The sequence below is a fragment of the Chaetodon auriga genome, chromosome 16, assembly GCF_051107435.1.
Source record: "Chaetodon auriga isolate fChaAug3 chromosome 16, fChaAug3.hap1, whole genome shotgun sequence".
Classification (NCBI taxonomy): domain Eukaryota; kingdom Metazoa; phylum Chordata; class Actinopteri; order Chaetodontiformes; family Chaetodontidae; genus Chaetodon; species Chaetodon auriga.
In genome coordinates this window covers 20,627,634-20,647,676 of record NC_135089.1, presented here as the reverse complement: position 1 = coordinate 20,647,676, position 20,043 = coordinate 20,627,634, and the positions used below count along the sequence as shown (strand labels likewise).

At 42.8% G+C, this 20,043-nt stretch overlaps 1 protein-coding gene across 1 annotated transcript in view; it reads right to left on the bottom strand.

The window, feature by feature from the left end:
- The window catches only part of igf2bp1 (insulin-like growth factor 2 mRNA binding protein 1), a 50,264-nt gene extending 31,146 nt beyond the window's left edge, over positions 1-19,118 (bottom strand). Inside the window, exons 1-2 of the mRNA XM_076752077.1 lie at positions 18,944-19,118; positions 17,672-17,732 (exon numbers count right to left, since the gene is read on the bottom strand). Of these exons, the coding sequence (XP_076608192.1) occupies positions 17,672-17,732; positions 18,944-19,118 (236 nt within the window). The remainder of the gene's footprint in view (positions 1-17,671; positions 17,733-18,943) is intronic.
- Between the last annotated feature and the right edge of the window lie 925 nt (positions 19,119-20,043).

Here is a 20,043-nt window from a genome sequence, read left to right as displayed (position 1 = left end):
ATGGCGAAACCATGTTGGAGCAGACAGACTCAGTCAGTGAGTCATCTGAAAACACCACCCTGCTGGAACCCAAAACTAAACTCTGCACGTCCATTTTGGAATTTGAAAAAAAAAAAAAAAAAAGCGGCTTTCTGCGTCTAAATATAGAGCGTCCAGTCTGTCAAAGCATTTTGTGGAGGACACAAGTGACATGCCATTACATTACATTTAATGGACGCTTTTGAGACTGACATTTTCTTCTCTTACACACACACACTAACACACACTCGGCGAGCAAGTCAGGACTCGCTGATTTCAACAAGTGGACAGAAGGAACCACAGATCCAACCACCATGTGTTTGGTTTTTATTTGCCTCCTGTCAAACATGTGGACGTCTCTTTTGGGACATATTTCCTGTGTTCCTTATAGCATCTTGTTTCGAACAGGTCATTTTTTTTTTTTTTTTCATTAATAATGTGTAAAAGAAATCATTCTGTTGTGATATTAAAACACATGATCCTGCAGGGAGATCTGCACAAAGCAGACATTTGGAGCCATTGGCAGGAGATCACCACAACATGTGATCCATTTAAAAAAAAAAAGAGAGAGAGAGAGACAGGGGACTGAGAAACTGCACATCTTCAATAAAAATGGATAATGTCTTGATGTCCTGCAGGAGCTCTGGAATCACAGAATCACTTCAGATGGATTTTCAGGCTTCAAAGCACAATAATATACTTTATGTCACATTAATGTTACAGTCATGTGACTTTTTTAAGCACCCTCTCTGTGTATTTGTAAGATAGGATGACTTTATTTGGGACAATGAGGACACGCCCCCCTCATATTTCATAGTTATGTTATGAAGCGCCTCTGTTATGAAGAAGTGGGCCTTTATTGGGCAACTGGGGTCTAATGAAAAACACCATCGAGTTGCATTATGGGCATTGTAGGATTGAGCATTTTTGCAGTTTGACCCACACTCTAGAAGTCAGGATAGATCGCTCTCTTGGATTTTAACCATGCTTGGTGCACCCCTTTAAATTTACAGGTAATGATGGTTTTATTATTCTAAGACACACATACTGCATTGACCATCAACCCAGCAGAGCCCATAGCTTCATCTATTATTTCATGTTGCGGTTTGTGGTGAGACGTGTAAATACAGTAAATATAAATACAGTGAGTCTGTAAATAATACAGACACACAGTCCACATTGTGAGACTTTGATAGATTTATGGAAGGCATGAAGAGCAATTTCAATATGATGTGTTATTTGGAAGATTAATTTAAATACGTGTGGATTCACTTTGCATTTTCAATCAGATTTTTTTTTTTTTTTTTTGGATCATATTCTTTATTTTGTTTGTGTTGTTGTTTTTGTTTCCAAAGACTCATTATTTCTCCCATTCTAAATCCAGCGGTGATCCAAACAAATTCATCCCGAATGAGGTCACAGACAAGCCCTTTCTTCAGCTCATGTTACGCACTTCACTGCTGAACCGTTTTAGTGAAATGAGACTACAACACGGGCCTGGTTAGCAGGTTAATGCAAGACGAGCAGCACAAGGTCAGCAGCTTTTTTTTTTTTTTTTTTTTTTTTTTGGACAAATTGATTCTCTCTGCTAGAAAATGACTTTTTATTCCAGAGAAAGCGTCAGCATGAAGAAAAACGGAATCTACAACGGCAGCTTGTTCAAATTAAAGCAAATGCAAAAGCAAAGGGAGGAACTAACGCTTTCAAGACAGTAAAGAGAGAGAGAGAGAGACAGCACGAGGAAAACATAAACAAAGACCGTCTGGGTCAAACAGACAAACTGCTGGAAGGTTGACAGTTAACTGCTCACACACACACACACACACACACACACACGCACAGGAACCAGGAAGAGGATGGGGCAAGAAGTTCTATACGCAAAAGAGCAACTATGGAGTCCCTCCCAGCCAATCTGAGGCTAGCATGGTGAGCCCCCTGGCCAATCAGAAGCATGGATTCTCTATAGGCTCCTTAATCTTCAGTTTCTTTCTCATTACTGCTGAAAAAATGTCAAGAATTTAGGTCCAAGGTGCACCTACCACACACACACACACACACACACACACACACACACACACACACACACACACACACACACACACACCCCAAACCATGTCGGCCCATGCAGGAAGTGGTGTAGTGGAGGGAGAGGTAAAGGGTGAAAGGTCATTAAAAAAAAGAAAGAAAGAAAAGAAGGAAAAAAATGAAAGAAAGAATAAAAGCCATAAAGGAAAACTGAGGAAGAGACAAATTCCAGTTTGGGGTCAGTTTTCCTAATCTCCTCATTTTGAACAACAAAGAAAATTGGTTTCATTTAAATTGGATTAAAAACTAGTTTAGTTTTTAAAGCAGACTGGAGATTAAAAAAAAAAAATCTGTTTTATCCAAAAGCAAATGACAGAATTTTACACGGTTCTGTTTGCTTGTTGCTTGTGTCAAAACCACTGAAGTTAAAGCGTGATTCTAAGTGTTAAAGTGCAGCTTTGTCCTCTTGTGTGACACTTTATATAACAGGCCTGTTGTTCTCAAAAAGCAGAAGCGGTGGAGGAGCAGTAGGAAAATGCCATCAATTCAACTCAGCTTTACTGCCATCATTTGAAAGGAACTCTGGGATTTTGGAGATTTGTAGGAAACTTTAGACTGTAAGTGTGATTTGTAAATAAATAGTAAATAGTCAGAAGTCAGTACATTTAGTTAAGAGAAAACACGAGTACTGTAATTCTTTAGAAAATGGAAAAAGTCGAGGTGTTTTGAAATGAAGAGGAGTGGGTTTTTACTGAGAGCTCTATTGTTTTACAGGAAACTCCTTTTTCTTTACAGAGCACAGAAACCTGTAATGACACGTTCCTCCAAATGAACAGAATTTTAATTGTGAGGCAGAAACAAAGACATTTGTTTCCAGTAATTACGGAGCTAGATTCAAAAATCTACTTTCATCCAACCGCAAAATAACTCGGAAATAATGTTGTTTTTTAGTAGTTACATGTTACAAACCCGTTTCTGAAGATTTCATTTTGGTAAAAATCGGCAAGTTGCTGCCGTTTTGTTCAAAACATGAACTTTTCTTTCTTTCTTTTCTAGCTTGAACGAATGGCGCTTGCTGTCAGGGTTCTGTTTAATGAGTCAAAGCCCTTAAAACTCAAAAAAATAGGAAAGAATTTATGAGCATGATTCATTCTTCATTCCAATAAAGTCGGTTCTCTCACAGGTCTGCTTTGCCTCTCAACCTTCAGGCTAAAATGATCATGGTGTTGACATATTTCCAATCAGTGTAATTAACACACGCAATTTTGAATGCTGTTTGTGTCGCTGAACTGAAGTCTGTCCTTTACTAAATGTCTTCTGTGTAAACAGATTCCACAAGATGAACAAGCCCCTGATTCAGGGTCTGGATTTCAGCTGAAACACTGTCCAGCAAAGACGAGGGGGGGTGGAGTGAGAATACTCATCTATGTTTAGATTTTATTGGCATATTTTCTGCTATTAAAGCTCAAAAGCGATGAAGAAAAAAGATTATTTCCTAGAAAACATGCTGTGTCCTGAGTCTGAAACGAAAACTGCAGCCAATGAAACCATCACCGACTGTACAACAGTCCCACCCCTCCACCCCTCTCATCCAATCAAACGGCTTCCCCTGCCTAACTGATATCCAATTGGACCATACTTCTGGCTGATTCCTCCCTGCTTGTTTCTCACCTCCGCCCTGTCTCCTATTACACTGATGCACGGTAACAAATTACATTTACTGGATACACTCAGCGCAACAGAAAGAAAGAAAGAAAGAAAGAAAGAAAGCAAGAAAGCAACAAGAGTGTTCAGAGAAAAGAATCCATGCATGAGGATATTAGCAGCTGAAATTTATTGCAAACCACAAGCTGACTTTTTTTCAATTGTAAAAATGGAGAAATTCCAGCATGTCCAGCGGTGGGAAGCCAGTGAGGGATGATGTCCTTGTCTCTGATTCCTACCTAAACCCTGTTTCCTAAAACCTAACCATACAGAACAACTGTTTACACTTACTGAAAGCACCCAGAGCGTGAACATGTTGCTGCAGCACAGACTCCTTAGTTAAATGCCAAACCAGAGCCACACCAACTGAAGAAAAATGAAAAATATTTTGCAGACAGAACCTTTATCTGACATGTTTCGAGCAATATTACACCAAAGCATACGTACGTTGTTTAATGCATAACAGTTCAGTGTGAATGTAAGGAGGGAATACATCAGCTCTGAACAGGCTCGACTGTGACTCTTAATGCGACAGACAAAAATCTTTTTGTGTTCTCTCTGTGCAGATTTTGTCTGTAATGCAGGGTCAAGCAGGGGGACGCCACCATGAAGGCAAGGTCTGCGGTTCAGCCCTCGCATTGACTGTCAGAGCGTGTTAGACGCAGTCCTTGAGGCTGGATCTCTTCAGGTGTAAACCGATTTCACTTCAGAGCTTCTGCATGAGCACATATTCATGCTATTGTGAAACGATCTTGAACTGAAGCAGAGTGAGCAATATCAGCTGGGTTAAAGCGATAATAGGTTTGTCAGTGTCGGCGTGTTATCAAATATTAAGTATGAGTCAGTCAGTGTCCTCCTCTGATATATTAGAAAAATCTGCAACAGTACTGGATCAGTATTTGGGGATATAGTTTAGATGTAATTATTTTGGTTGCAGCTGATTATGGGATTGTTAAATTAACTTTAAACAGTCGACTCAAGCCACTGGTTTTTCACTCCTTTCAAATTTAGATTTTTGCACAGTTAGGTGGAAAGTTGTGAAGTAGATCAGCATACCACTTAATAGGTACAGTCTGCGGGTGGAGTAGCTGTTAAAGCCATAAATTATGGCACAAGTCAGTGACATAATTAGCACATTATAGGAATGACTGACAGTCATGTCATTCATGGAGTGTTTCAAGGGCACGAGCATGTATTTACGCTTCTCTGAACAGACTCTGGATTTGACCCAAGACTGACAGGCAAGAAAAGATTTGTGAAAGAATATGAAGAAATAATACATAGAGTAACATTCAGTCCTTTCAAAATGATTGCTGGTCAGAGGGAACATGATAAAGTGTATTTAGTTATTTCAACTTTATATGTTGTAGGTGTGGTGTGATTTTTTTTTACTTCCTTGATTTCTAGGATTTCAAGTGTTTTTTTTTTTTTAATCAAAAAGGTTTCAATAACTCTGGAAACACATTTTTTTGTAAGAGACTGTAGGATGACTGATTTCAGACCTTTGACTGTGAACTTACACTCTGAAAATAGAAACAGAAATAGTGAAGAGTTTCTACCTGAATCATTTCACTCCCGCCCTCAATAATACCAAAGTCTGCTACAAAAGCAAAACACATTGTGGTCTTTTTGAAAGGACAGAGGATTGTTGAAATCCAGGGTGACTAACAAACACACATTAAAAACTCTTAGCTGCACGCACGCATGCACACACACCTTCTAGTGTCTCCCATTGGGTGACATGACTGTGGATGATGACTGGAGCAGGGCTGCAGGGAGGCGCTCTCTCATGTACATGCACACATTCTCTTAACATACACACACACACACACACACACACAAGCACAAGGGGCCCCATCCACCATGCAGACCCAACCCCTGGGCCCCAACCCCCCAACAACCCTCCCTCCCCCCTCTCCCTTTCTTTCTTTCCCTCTTCATTTCTTGGTCTTTCCTTCTTCCCCTTCACTGCTCATCGCTCCTCATGTATGTGCCGGTGTGTCATGCATGTACCCAGATGTGTGTATGTGTCTGTGTGTGTGTGTGTGTACAATTTATTTTTAGTGAGCGAAAGAGCGAGAGATGGTCAGAATGAGGGGAAAAAAAAAAAAACAGAGCAAGAGACACAGAGGGAGAGTCAGAGATGGAGAGAGAGAGAGAGAGGACAGATGGTTTGAACCAGAGAGAAGAAACAATCAGAAAGATGGGGCGGAGGACAAGGGGGGTTGGGGGGGGGGCGCGGTGGGGGGATCTTCTTAAAGAGACAGGACTCACTTACCCCTTCACCTACATTAGGCCTCCATGTATCTCCTCTATCTCCTCTCCGTCACTTTCTCTTCTGCGTTGTCATTCTTTCAGCCTGTCTTTGTCTTGGACCTCTCTCATCACAGTCTTCCTTCAAATATTTCTTTCATTAAGTTGGACTATCTGTCTTTTTTTCCTTAAAGCTATCACTACTTATCCTGTATTACTTCTTAATTTTCGGTTATCCTTTTAAAAAAAATGTTATCAGCTTCTACTCGTGTCTGCTTTCAGTGGCTTTTCTCATCCATTACCATCGATGCATCGTTGATTTAAGTACTGCAATTTCTTAAAGTTGGGAAACTCACAAAAGACAGATTTCTTTTCTTTTTTTTTTTAAATTGGACATTTTAAATTGAAACAGCAGAGGTCCAGATATCCTGGCTGCAAATCACTGCTATGGGTCAAGCTCCAAAACCACTGGATCCTACATTTCCCATAATGCAACATGACAGCATCTTCTCTCCAGAGCCGCGTAAGACATTTTGCAACTGTTTTGACTGGCTGAAAGGTACTCCAGCTGACCACCATTTGTGTAAAACTGGTGTGGTGGCCCTTTAAAGTCAAACACCTTCATTACACAAAATATATCACTTTTTTTCCCGACTGTTGCTTACAGCTGGATACGCAATAACAACAAAACATGTGTATGTAAAGATTAAATGTAAAGAAAATAAAAGAGACCAAATCAGCTCACAGCAGACAGCACATGGACGACAAACAGCCGATACAGTGATCATCACGAGTGACACGACCAAAAACAGGAGCAATAAGACGCACATACGAAACCAAAGCATTTTAAGGATAGGGTCAGATATTCTCCGTGTCCAAACTGTCCATGAGTCCCATCCTCACACTCTGTGCAAAAATACATTCTAATGTTAAGTCAAAATCAGCTCAGATCTTTAACCACAATCTAAAAATACTCCATGACAAGTTAAGTTCAGTTCACTGCTCAGAGGTTTTATTGCATTATTATAATTCGAATTACTAATATCATTACTGATGCATTAAGACTAGTTCCACTTGAATGCTGCAGCTGATTGAGCTGGAGCAAATTGTAAGTACTCTGTAGAGCATTGGGCATTTTCATCTGTAACAGAGCATCATATTCTATGAGATGACAATGTGCTTTATGTGAAACTTTTCCTGTCAAATAAATGTAATGGAGTAGAAAGTATAATATTTCCCTCTGCAGTGTGCTGGAGCAGAAGAAGAAAGTAGCATCAAATAATTAGGAAATGTACTTCAGAAGTATAGTACTTACTGCATAGTAAATACTAACTTCTGATAAAAACTATCATTCATTAGCGCTGCAGCTAATAATTACTTTAATTAACAACGAGTCAGTGGTTTATTTTCTCGATTAATCATTTGTCTAGAAATGTCTGAAAACAGTGTAAAATGCGTGCCGTAACTGCCCACAGCCCAGGCGATGTATTCAAACAGCTGATTCCATTCAATAGTCTAAAACTCAAAATATCCATATTACTATTAGAAATGACAAAGAAAAGCATCGAATCCCCCTCTGAGGCGCAGGGAATGTTTATTGAAGTTAGAATGTGTTCAGGATGAAAGTCGCTCTTTGTGCTTCCCCAGATTGTGTGTCCTTGCTGAGCCTTGACAGAGGGTTACTTCCTGGCTGCTGCGACACAATACTGGCAGTAAACGTGCACACAGGATGAAGATACCACTAGATTTCAGTCACACTGCTTAATTTCAGCTAAAGTTTCGAATGCACTTTTGCACAGCGTATGGACTGTGGAGTTTGTCCCACATTTCCTGCAGTGCAGCAGTGTTAGGAGCACAGTGACCCATAACTCCAGCAGAATGTATTAGAACTGGCTTTAGAATATCCAAACCTATCCTGTAAAGTGACTGGACCACTTCTCAATACACAAACAGTCCAGCTAACAGGGAAAAAAAAAACAAAGATCTTCTGTGGGAGCTGAACAGCACAGCTGAAAAGAAACAATGCTCCCCATCCTTCGCACTGAATCTCACAGCTGAGACAATTGATGGTTTAATGCAAATAGAGGACGAAAACCAAACCACAGCATACATTCACTGACCACAGACACGCCACTAGACAAACAAGTAAAGCAGCAGCAGGTTGTCTAATCAGATTACAACTCAGCTATCGCCGAAACAGTTTGCCCCAGACGCTCCAGAAATGCAGTTCAGCTGACGTCAAATTTAAAACACATGCATCTATGTTTCAGCCACTCTCAGTGGATCCCCTCATCTGTCTGCCTTTCTATCACTCGCTCTCGCAAAATCGCTGGAATGGTGCAGAGAACATGGCAACATGCCAAGGGCCGGAGAGAGAGAGAGAGAGAGGGAGGGAGGGGAAAACACGGGAGAGGGAGAAATGAACATACTGTACCAGAGAGAGGGAGAGGAGAAAACAGGAGAGAATGAAAGTATGAGCAGAGAGAGGAGGATAAAGTCAGAGCATGCGTGCGGGCGGGCGAAGCAGGGATGGAGGGAGGACCTATCGGCTCCTCCCGTCTCTGCGCTGAGCGACCGCCTCCCTCGCTGCTCGCAAGTGCTGCTGCCAGGCGATTGGTCGCACCCCCCTTGCTCCCTCCGCCCAGCGTCCCCTCCTCCTCCTCCTCCTCCTCCTCCTCCTCCTCCTCGCCAGCCATGAGAGGAGAGGAAGACTGACCATGGCGTGCTGCTGCTTCTCCGAGCCTCTGTGTGTGCGCTGCTGTATGGAAGCCCCAGCGACACACAGAGTTCCTCACATGCATGATATAGCTTGAGCGCATTTACAGTTGTGAAACACTCAACATAAACGTACAGAAAGGGGAATAAGGAACACAGCTGCAGAGCTGAATAGAGCAGCTGTACTTATTAAAGGCCACAAAACACAATCTGACGTATGATGGAAAAATGTAAAAGAAAACAGCTGCATAGAAAGAGAGAGTTATGAGAGAGTTCAATTCAGAGCACACAGACTGGAAAGAGGAATTCTAAACAGCCTCAACATTTTTTACATGACTGCAGAGTTCCTTTAGGTCCTTTAAGTGCAAAGACGCACGTATTTCTGTTGCATCTCAGTTCAGTTTTAAAAATGATCTATTGCAAGAGACTGAAATTTCAAGAAATACTTGGTGCACAGATGGTGATGTGAGAGCAGAATCTTCACTACGCCGCAGTAAGTGCAGTCAAAATGTATGTTCAAACAAGTCGGAGAGCGTGGTGGTAACAGAGCAGATATTAGTAAGATGTAAATGATTATGAAACCATGCAGATATAGCACGAGCAGCTATGGACGATCCTGGACATCATCTGGGAGCTACATTTATATTTTTAATCCCGGCGCTGCCTCTAATAAGAGCAGACATACGGCAGTGGTTCAAACCCTTCAAGGCTGTTGAGGTTTGACTGTTTGAATGTGGACTTCATGGTCATTCTACAGGATTCTATGGCTTTTTAACCTCTGCTGAAGTGTCCACGAGCAACACACTGAATCCCCCGTCAGCTCGGACCTCCCTGCTCCAAACAACACAGAAGCAACAGTCTCCGTCACACAGGAAGGCTGAATGGGAGTCAGTGAGGACGGCATGCAAATGAACCAAAGGGACGAGGGTCAATCAAATGGCCCGAATGAGCAAGTTAACAAAGCAGCATTGCAGCGCATTAGTCGTCTGTTTACTTGTTGCTTTCACAGATGATTAATTGAACAACTTGTGTCAATTAGGGTGTTTAAACTCTGGCTGCAGGTAAGTGAAGGCACCAGTTAGAAACCATGTGAAAGGCAACACTGAGACACAGTGTGTGTGTGTACAACGAGGCCAGTCTGCCACTGCTGTGTGACACGGGGAAGGACATTTCCTGCAGCGTTCAGCGGGACAATAAATGCTCATTTAGAGGCATTTCTTGGTGTCAATTAGACTCGCTGAGCACTTAGAAAAAGAAGGATGCATAAAGTCCAGCAAAGCCGCTGTCTGTTTTTATGGCAGGAAAATGTCCAATTCAGTTATGCCGGAGGTGGGCGGGGCCTGCACCACTCCAACCTAGAGTTGCTTCATTTTCTGGGTTCAATTCAGCTGTTTTTTTTTTTTCACTGTTCAAGTATATGTTCAGCTGCTGACAAACTTTACAGAAATACACGTTCAAAAAAAGACAAGAAGTACATCTGAGCTGATTTTGAATGAATGCTGTGTGACTGTCAACAGTCCAGCGGGACACAAATAATGGAAATAGTAACAGTAACAGTGAGGAAAATACAAGTCAGGACTGCATTCGGCCACATTGCATGACTTTCCTTTAAAAACTGGAGGCTGTGTAGATAATGTGAGGAGGCCCAGATGAGGGTGAAGCTGCTCTGAAGTGTCTGATAAAAATGAGACACTTGTTGACAAAAGTCCGATGCGCTCTCTAAACCGCTTTTCAGACAGTCCTGAACTTCACCTCATTTCTTGCCTTTGTGGGATGAAGAGGTGAGCATAACACCTATGCAACACCAGTAAAGCTTCATCCTTCACCGAACAAAAAACTCGCTCAAGCCTTTTCTGCACAATCACCATTAATGGGGGTTCTTGAACAAGAAGAAGAAGAAGAAGAAACGTACTTTTATTATCACACACAGTTAGTTGCACACTACATGCACACGCCATGCTTCCATGAAATTATTTTCTCCGCATTTAACCCATCCTTGGTCCAAAACCTAGAATCTACTCCTTCTCGGGTGTGCGACGGCAAACAGGAAGTATTTCCACTCTCCAAGTAAGGGCGTGGAGGTTGGCAGACACCGACGGGATGGCTCCATGCCACCTTGAGCCACTGTTGACCTTCCTACACCACTCCAACCTTGGCCATTACTCACAGCTCAGATCTTCCATCTGCTGCACTGAACTATTAAATGATCTCAACTTGACCTGTTTCACCTTCCCTGACCAAACAACGCCTGATCAGCAAGTCCAACCCTTCAATACAGAGAAACCATCTCGAACTATCCAGACACATGAGTGTGTATTGCAGGGGACCTCCCAGAGAGTCCCAAGATAAATCAGAGGGTGTTGCAGAACGATTAAAGGGATACGACATAAAGAAATATTTGTCTTCGACAAAATGGGTTTTTTCTGGCTTTCCTCTAACTTCAACTTTTCTCATGAAACGCTGGCCGCTTTCACATCTTCGAGGGCCTCTGGAAAAATCTTTAAAATGAAACTGTCCGGGAGGGGGGAAAAAAATTGTCCACACTAAACCCACAATCTGCAATGAGGGCTTGAACGCAGACGACACTTCATGTGACTGCGGATGGGCAGAGCTTCCAAGTTCAACTGTTTTTGCCAGGCTGATCTGCAGGTGCAACACCAATAGCAACTATCTAGAGGAGATTATTAAACCCCAGAAACAACAAAAAGTTTGCGGGTGACTCGGAGAAAGCGAACTGTAGTCATTTCCTCTTCTGGCCTGCTTGTGCCTATTGTGGCTTAGTCACAGCTGACCCTTGTTCTAACTTTCAGAACTTGTTTTTGCAGAGGAGGAGAGGATTTTGCAGATTCCTAATTTGTCAAAATGAATTACTGGGAAATGACAGCATCAAGAATTGGTCATTTGCTGTGCTGGTGTAGCTGGAAAGTGTCACTGTAAGATACATATGCAGTAGCTTCACTCTATCGCCGGGAGAGCAGAAAGCAAATAAGAAGTCATCATACAGACTGGCTCGTACAAAGCTGCTGAAAGCTATATCTTGTGAGATTATGAGATTTATGGATTCCCAGCTGGTTGACACTATAAACTGTTACACTGTAGTGTTATTTGGAGGTGATGTCACAGGCTCAACCGTCACCAGCATGTTTTCCGTTGGCAGGAAAACTGGCATCTTCATCTGTCCTCCATGTTTTTTGTTTGTTGGTTTTCGGTTTGTTTTATCAAAGCACGCTCATTATAAAAGCAGGAAAGAATACAAATCCCGATCCCGGTGACAGTCTGTTGACAAGCCCCACATTTTAAAGCTCTGCGAGCACGCGGCACAATGCTCCAAGAGGTGCAACAAACGGGTCGCTTTTTCATTCTGCCCACTACCGATCCCACAGATGACGAAAAGTTACTCTTGATAACAAAATTAAGGAAGCAAAAATATGTCCCAGTTTGAGCTTAGACAATTAAAATTATATGTAAGAGAAGGGAATGCTAACCGGAATGAACGCAATAGAATTTACTGCACCTATGGGCTGGTGATGATGGAGGGAGGACACATGTCACGACTCACAAAACCAAGAGGCTTTGCTTTGGTTTGTGATGATCTCTGATTGATGGAGGACGGGTTGGTTGGGAGGAGGGCTCCACAGAAAAATAACCATCTTCTCATCCGTACATTATGAGGGCATATGGAACAAGAATGGGACGAGAGAGACAGGATCGGATTGTCTCTTTTAAAGTCACACACACACACACACACACACACACACACACACACACACACAGTCATAGCTAATGGTTGACATACAGCACATACTCCGGTACCTCTGGTAGATTTACTTTACTGACTACTTTCTGTCAGAGCAGTTTTGAGATGCAAAAACTTTAAGCTTAACAGTACATTTGAACCTTTTCTCTTACAATCCAAGATTCTCTCTGTTTACATCTTATCAACCTCCAAAGCAAAACAAAAAAAAAAAAAAATACATTAGACTGTTTTTAGATTTTTGTCATTGTGCTGAAAATCCCACCTTTTTTTAAATGCTGCTAGAATAAGAATCCTGCATGTCTCCGAATGCTGGAACACTGTGATGACCAGGGGTCTGTCCCTCTACACGAGAAGGTGGAGCAGAGGAACTGATGCAGCAAATAATCCAAACAATGAAATCTGAACTGAAGACAAGCTCCGGCTGAGCTTAAAGTTATAGCTACAAAATGAGGGGGATTGCAAATGAGCCGGGTACTGTTTTACAGGAGAAAGGGAGACGGTGTCTTTTTTCTATAAACCAGACATGAAGACACACACAGATGACTGGCAGTATGGATGAAGAGGGGGAGGAACAGTATACACTTTGATGCAGCTTGTCATTCAAGATATTCTCCCATATACCACCATCCATAATAAAGCCACAAAATAATCAACTTCATATCATATAATTATGCAGGGACAGCAAAACACATGCTAGTTTTGGTTTAATAACAACAACAACAACAATAATAATAACAATAATAATAATAATAGCAAAACCAACTTCTTTTCTTGCCCTTTTTCTTTCTCCTGAATTTAAATGCAACATGTAGAGAACTTTCACTTCACTTTTGACTCTATATCTTCCTCCAGTGATGTGCTCAAACTCCCTGTTAGACCTCCAATGTTGTTCAACTCCAATCTGAAAGAATACAGTTTGATTTATTTGGAATTTGGGAGGGCACCGCTGTGTAAATAGAAGTCAGTTCTATAGCAGAGAAAATTTAAACCAGGTTTTACAGCTTTGAGAGCCAAAGAGAAGTAATGCTTTAGTGGACTAAAGAAAAATGTCATCCATTCAAATCTATGTTTCTAAGCAATTCTCTTAAAGTTGGGACGAAGTCATGACATATCAAGCTGATTAAACAGTGTATTCTGTGTTTTGATGTGGGAGAACATGACACTAATCAAGGCTGATTAGGTGCTTCTGCTACTGTTGATCTTGTCTCAGTATATAGGTACAACCATTATGAATCAGGCCATGTGACAACATTCCGTAACTATTTGCCTATTACAGGGACATATGAAGAAGACTCTAAGTTTAGCATGTACAGAAAAATGTTTTAGGGCATTGTTAATAAAAATTAGCATCATCAGTGCATCGAGACAGTGTGGAAATAATTAATAAATTAACAAAATAAGACACAATGTTGGTAACAAGGTTAGAACATCTCTGGATTTGTGTACATACTGTGGACTACAAACCTCAATTTTACAAATCTGACATTTTCCCGGAGCAAAGATGCCAATTTGAATTTTTAACATCGAACTGTATAATAATGACGATATTTAAAATCACAGGTCAAAATCTGCCAAAATCAACTCCTTAACACTGGTATAAATTCCTGTTAACAATGCACCCCTCCTTAACTTTACGCACACATACACACACACACACACACACACACACACACACACACACACACACACACACCAAGAGCTCAGAGTGAGTGCATAGGCAAGCATACACCAAACTGTGGAAGTATCAGCAGTGTGAAAGGGGGAGGGGGGTTTGAAAAGAAAAAAGCCAACACACTCTGGTGAAAACTCTGCAAATCAAAACTGGGATTGGAAATGGGTGAAAAGACTCTTTTTTTCTTCATTATTTTAATTTTTTTCTGTGAGTGTTTGTTGTGCTGCAGTTACAATAAAAAGATGCAATTATTTTGGCACATTATCCCTAAACACCCCTTAAATAAATCCAGGTATTTTTATATGCTTTGTAAGTGCAACAAAAGACGTTTTGCAGATTGGCTGAAATTTTCACAATGTTATTAAATTAGGAAAGTGCACACACTCTTCAGATGGACCGTTTGCAGGCAGCTTTCTTTGTCTACCCCCTCCTGTCATTTACATTCTTAGGAAGTAGACGGCTTGAATGATTTCTGGTGGGTGTGACTGCTGTTGTAGGTTTGCTTTACACTCACTCACTACAGGCATTCTATACATTTTTCTCTCCAGAGAGGATGGCTTGTTCCCTCTGAGCAACTCCCCCACCCCCACCCACACACAGACACACACAAAATCTAGCCCCCGACTCCTGCACCCCTCCCGACTCTTTCCTCTCCTCCTCCTCTACCACTCTTGCTGACCTCAGCCTGACACACATTTCAGTCAACTTCATGATGAATATTAGGACTGTCTGAAATTTAACACCCTCCGTCTCGCAGCGCTCATTTCTGATCCATGCAGACACACACGCATAGCTTACATGTAGCAGTGTGGTCAGGGGTCAGGGGTAGCCATGGGCGGCGCCCCCTGCAGCCTATAAGGGGTTCCACACAAACACTTATAGCAAAGACAGAAGGAATTGAACCTTAGAACTTCCCTTCCAGGACTGCCCCCTCCCCCCTTCACATAAAGGGTTTGTTCCCTCTGAATAGCCGCCCCTCCCTCATAGACACACCTCCATTGAGGGTTCACGTCAGAAAAAACTGCATCACAGCAACTTTATGGCGTTTAAGCACAGATATAACACGTATGGTGTCCTTTAAACTGATACCAGGCTAGCCCTGACTTTACACTCTACCCCTGGACCTGGAGTTTGACTGGACAACAGTCACATTCAGGGCTAAACATGCAATTGTACAGGAAAAATATCTGAATATTAATTATCTGTCTTATTTATTTTACCTACAAAGCACACGTCGTAAAAAATAAAAAAAAAAATTAAAACAGCGTTCACTGACAAATACGCCACGACTGCTGTTCTCCTGAATTTCCGTAAATTCGCGTTTAAACATCACACAGACGCGCGTGCACACTGTAGCCCAGCAGTGACGTCAATATTTAAACAATCATTTGGATAATTGGGATCATTTCACTGGCTGATCATATGAACGGCCATTTTAAGATGGAGCTTCCAAAAAAAATTGGTTTCCGTGATATTAATTCACTCCTGCGCTCATTTTTATTCTGAAACACACAACTACACACGTACACGCGCGCGAGAGTGAAGTAGGCCAGTTGTGCTACTTCAGGGCGACCCGGGCGCACAGGAGACCCGGAACACACAGTGAAAAAAAAGCAGCAGCCTGTTCAGTGATCCTGCTTCAGTCAGAGCTTCGCCATTTTGCCCTCACTGCCTGACGTGGAGTGACTCCTCTCTGCGTGGACGTACCACGTGTTGTGGGGCCACGGAAGGCCTCAGCTCGCCCACGGTGGCCACCTTCTCGCAAATCATCTTTATCATTATGGCTCTTCAAGGTTATCACAGAGAAGGCGTGGGACACTCTTCACAAACACGGCGCCATCAGAATAATTTACGGACCCGCTGGGAGAGTGGGAGAAATTACAGCCTGCTGCCATGTTGGTTCTCTACGCATGGCGAGTGACCTGTTTCTGCGTTTTGGACAACAAGTGAGCTTCAGCCTCACTGTCTGACGCCATTCACCTGCACAGTGAGCACACTGCTGCTGTCTTTGCGCCACAGCCATTTTGCAGCGCTTCTCCTGACGCAAGGCGCGCCCCCCAAAAGCAGCTCAAATTCCACTATTTGGCCACATTTACGCCAAACCACATTAACACTGATTGCACTAAATGTTCAAAATTATTTAAAGCTAGCAATGAACCAATAGGACGAAATCTCCGTTCACTGGTCTTTTTGATCATGGGAAACGCACATATGTAGACGTGTGGCCACACAGCGAACATGGAGACGTGCTCACTGCTCACCTCGTATCTGTGCCAAAGGTTACAGGCATGGATGATGATCTATTGGCGAATTCCACAATACTGTTTAAAGCAGGTCAAGTCTGGCTCCCAGCACAGAGCAGCTGATCTACATTGGCCCCCAGTAGGACCAGAAAATTCTAACCCACAGACTTAAGCTCCATGTTGATTTTTTTCTATTTCAACTCAAATGATAAACCAAATGTGCAAATATTTACACCACTGTCCTATTTTATTTTCACAACTGGCTACAAAAACAAAAGAGCTCAAAATAATATTCTTGTAAAAACTACAATTATTGGTCATAAAAACTCCAAACACACATCTGACTTTTTCTCAGAAATGAATGAGATTTAACAGAACTTTTAAGATCAATTTATTCAACGTTTTTTAAACAATTGGGAGTCCGTGAAATCCCATCAACTTCAACATTTCTCAGATTTGGCTGGAGATATTTTACAAAAACAATAAAATAATTAAAATAATTGTCCAGACTGCATCTAACGTGAATCCTTCATAACGAACTGTATTCATTTGGAAAAAAAAAAAAAAAAAAATCGCAGCCACAGATGCATGTGACCCAAACACACACACACACACACACACACACACACAGCAGACCATGCAGTAAATCTACATGCATGAAAACAATGTGTATACGCAATTAATAGGCTATAAATTCCAAACTGGGATTTTAAAACGTCGCCCAGCGTAAACATGACACAGCCACGTAGCACAGACGTTTTCTAAATGTACATTTGCCAGTGTAGAACAAAATCCTGTTAAATCAATGAAAAAGTGGAGCTGGATGGAGGGCTGGGCCTGCAGCCTGTCGGGCTACAAGACCTGCTTCCAGCCTTAAGTGATGACTTTGCAAAGAATATCATCTGTACGTGGTGACTGGCTCCCCTTCACCAGCACCAGCGTTTTCAAATGGAGAGAAAGGCCAGCTACGTTTCACAGCACGGCAGGCAGCGTTAGCTAGCTGTCACCAGCTCAATTTCACAGCAATGGCCGACAAAGTTGAGGCTCCACACAGTCACGCCAGTAGGCACAACCAAACTAGCTGCTTCTGCGCCGAACACCAGCCTCCAACTAGCTCTAAAGGCAGAACATTTGAAAACACCACTTCTAGCAAATAAACCAGTGAGGTCGTTGTATTCAGCCATGACTCCATTAAAAGAAAGGCCTGGACGAGGTGATGCAACACATGAAAGGGGTCTTTTAGAGAAGGGGGAGGGGGACATAGTGCTCAATACTGTTTAGTACCTTTGCTTCTTGGAGACGGAGTGCTCGACCTCCATACATTTCCCTTGAAGTTCCACTTTACCTGAAAAAATAAAATAAAATGAAAATACAAATAAAACACGAGGATTCAGAACACACTGTGGCTACATGCTAACTGTTTACTAGCTACTGCAGGCCTATGGGTGAATGTGCTGTGTTCAGGGTACATGGTTAAAGTGGAGGGCTTCTTGCAGCTAACTTTATTCAACCTGCAGCTGATAATAAAGGCCACAAACACACACCAAACCGGGGTGAGGTGAAGGTGAAGGGCGGTCAAGTCCAGAGGGCCCCAAACATGGCTACAAAGTCACAGAACAAGTGGACTGAGTAGGCACGTCACTTCTGTGCTATGATGAGCCACTCGCACCTTCAGAGACGCAGTATGGCGACCATACGAATATTACTTTCCCTGGCAGTGGTGGTGTGGCTTTTAAAAGCCTGCAAGTCCACATGCTGTACAGAAGGGCTGTCCTGGGAGTTTTTGTTGTTTCGTGAAGTGTAGAGGAGGCAGAGGGAGCTGACAGGCATAGCGACCTTGCCTCCTACCGTTACATATGTAAGAAATCATGAGAAATGGGCTACAAAGCGTACTGACGCGACGGGGGGAATCAAGCTTTAGCAATCCTCGTCGATCATGTGGGATTGGTGATGGCGTGAGGCCTGTTTTGGTAAGTACACTGGGTAAGATGTGTTTTTCTATCTTTGTCATAGTGGACTGCCGGCTTAAAGGGGGAGGGGAGCCAGCAAGGCTTCATACTATATCACAGGAGAGCAGGCTACTCAATGCAATGCTAGGCGTGCAACATATGAAAAGGCCACTCACATGCACGTATGAGCCTGACACGGACGAGCCTCAGCCATCACCGGATTGCACATGATTCAGTGGAGAACTTGTTAAATAGCATTATTGCTGAGGATAGTGCTTTACGCTCGCCACGGCTCAGGTTTAACGGTATAGCTCGAGCCTACGTTTATACTACGTGTGTCCCTCCCCCTGCAAAAGTTGAATGGATCCCCAGGGCGTATAAGCCCCCCACACGCCATTAAGCTGGCATCACTAAAATAATTGTGTGAATATATATTTGAGCCGGTATGTTCATGCAGTAACGGAGGTGGACGGAGTGAAACTGGAGTCCACCGCCGAAGGAAGGCATGCAGCCGCGGCTCAACACCGGCGTCTACCGCTCCCCTTTAGAATGAATGAAACTAAAGGTGGAAGGGGTCGTTGGCGGTGAGTAGTCCACCTTAACTCACCAGATAACGTTTCGATCGCCTTCATAGCGCAGTGATCGTCCGGACAATCCACAAACGCATAGCCGGTTTTCACTAGAAACTGTCCGGAGTATGGGATCTTGTGGTCGTCAAAGGTTTTCCCCAAGTCCTCGGCAGTCACGTTGTCGCTTAGATTCCCAATGTATAGCTTGTGCATGGTGGAAATTGTTTTTCCAAGTCCAAAAAAAACGAAAAAAACAACACTGGAATTAACTAAAATTGAAGCCAGCAAAAAGTTTCTCTCTTGAATTTGCTAATAGCGCAACAAGATATTGTCACACTTGCCACACTAACGGAAAGTGGAAAATCACGCTAGAGGGCAAGAATATCTAAAAGGAAATTTTTCATAAAAGAAGACAAAAACCAAGCAAAAGCTAATTCTCGGCAGCAAAGTAAAATAAAAAAAATGCGATTTTTAAAAGTGTAAAAACAAATGGGTGCGTTGAATTGAGCTGTAAATCCAGTTGAATAAGTGGAGCAGGAGAAGAAATGAAATCCCTTGACTTGCAGCCGGCCCCAGCAGACGAATAAAGCAGCAGCCTATAGCCTCTCTATCGCTCTGTGGAGGAGGTGGGTTGGACTGGGTGGATTTGGTGATGGGTCTATGGTGGAAGAGTGGGAAAAACTATGGCGGGATCAGATCGGGAAAAATGTTTTCCTCTCTCCGCCTCTCTCTCTCTCTCTCTCTCTCTCTCTCTCTCTCTCTCTCTCTCTCTCTCTCTCTCTCTCTCTAGTTTTCTACCCTTCCCTCTTTCAGCGATCCGCCTGCTGCCAGCAGAGGGGTGACGCCGCCCCTCCGCCGCCTCCAATTCACGTTTTTTTTTTTTTTTTTTGTTTGCAAAGAGGAAACCACGTGGTCTATTTGGAGTAGGTTAGAGAGAGGAGGAAGGGGAGGGGGCATCCCCCTCTCATCCTAGGGTATTCACCAGATGAGCGCGTGCGTACATGTGCGCGCGCATGGGCACACAAGCCGAGCCCCCCCTCGCCAATTCCGTACTGTGCTCGCGCCGTACTGTACTGTGCGCGGTGTAGTTTGCGTGCTGGGCTGGGGCTTTTATGCAACGCGACGTGGCCACACATGC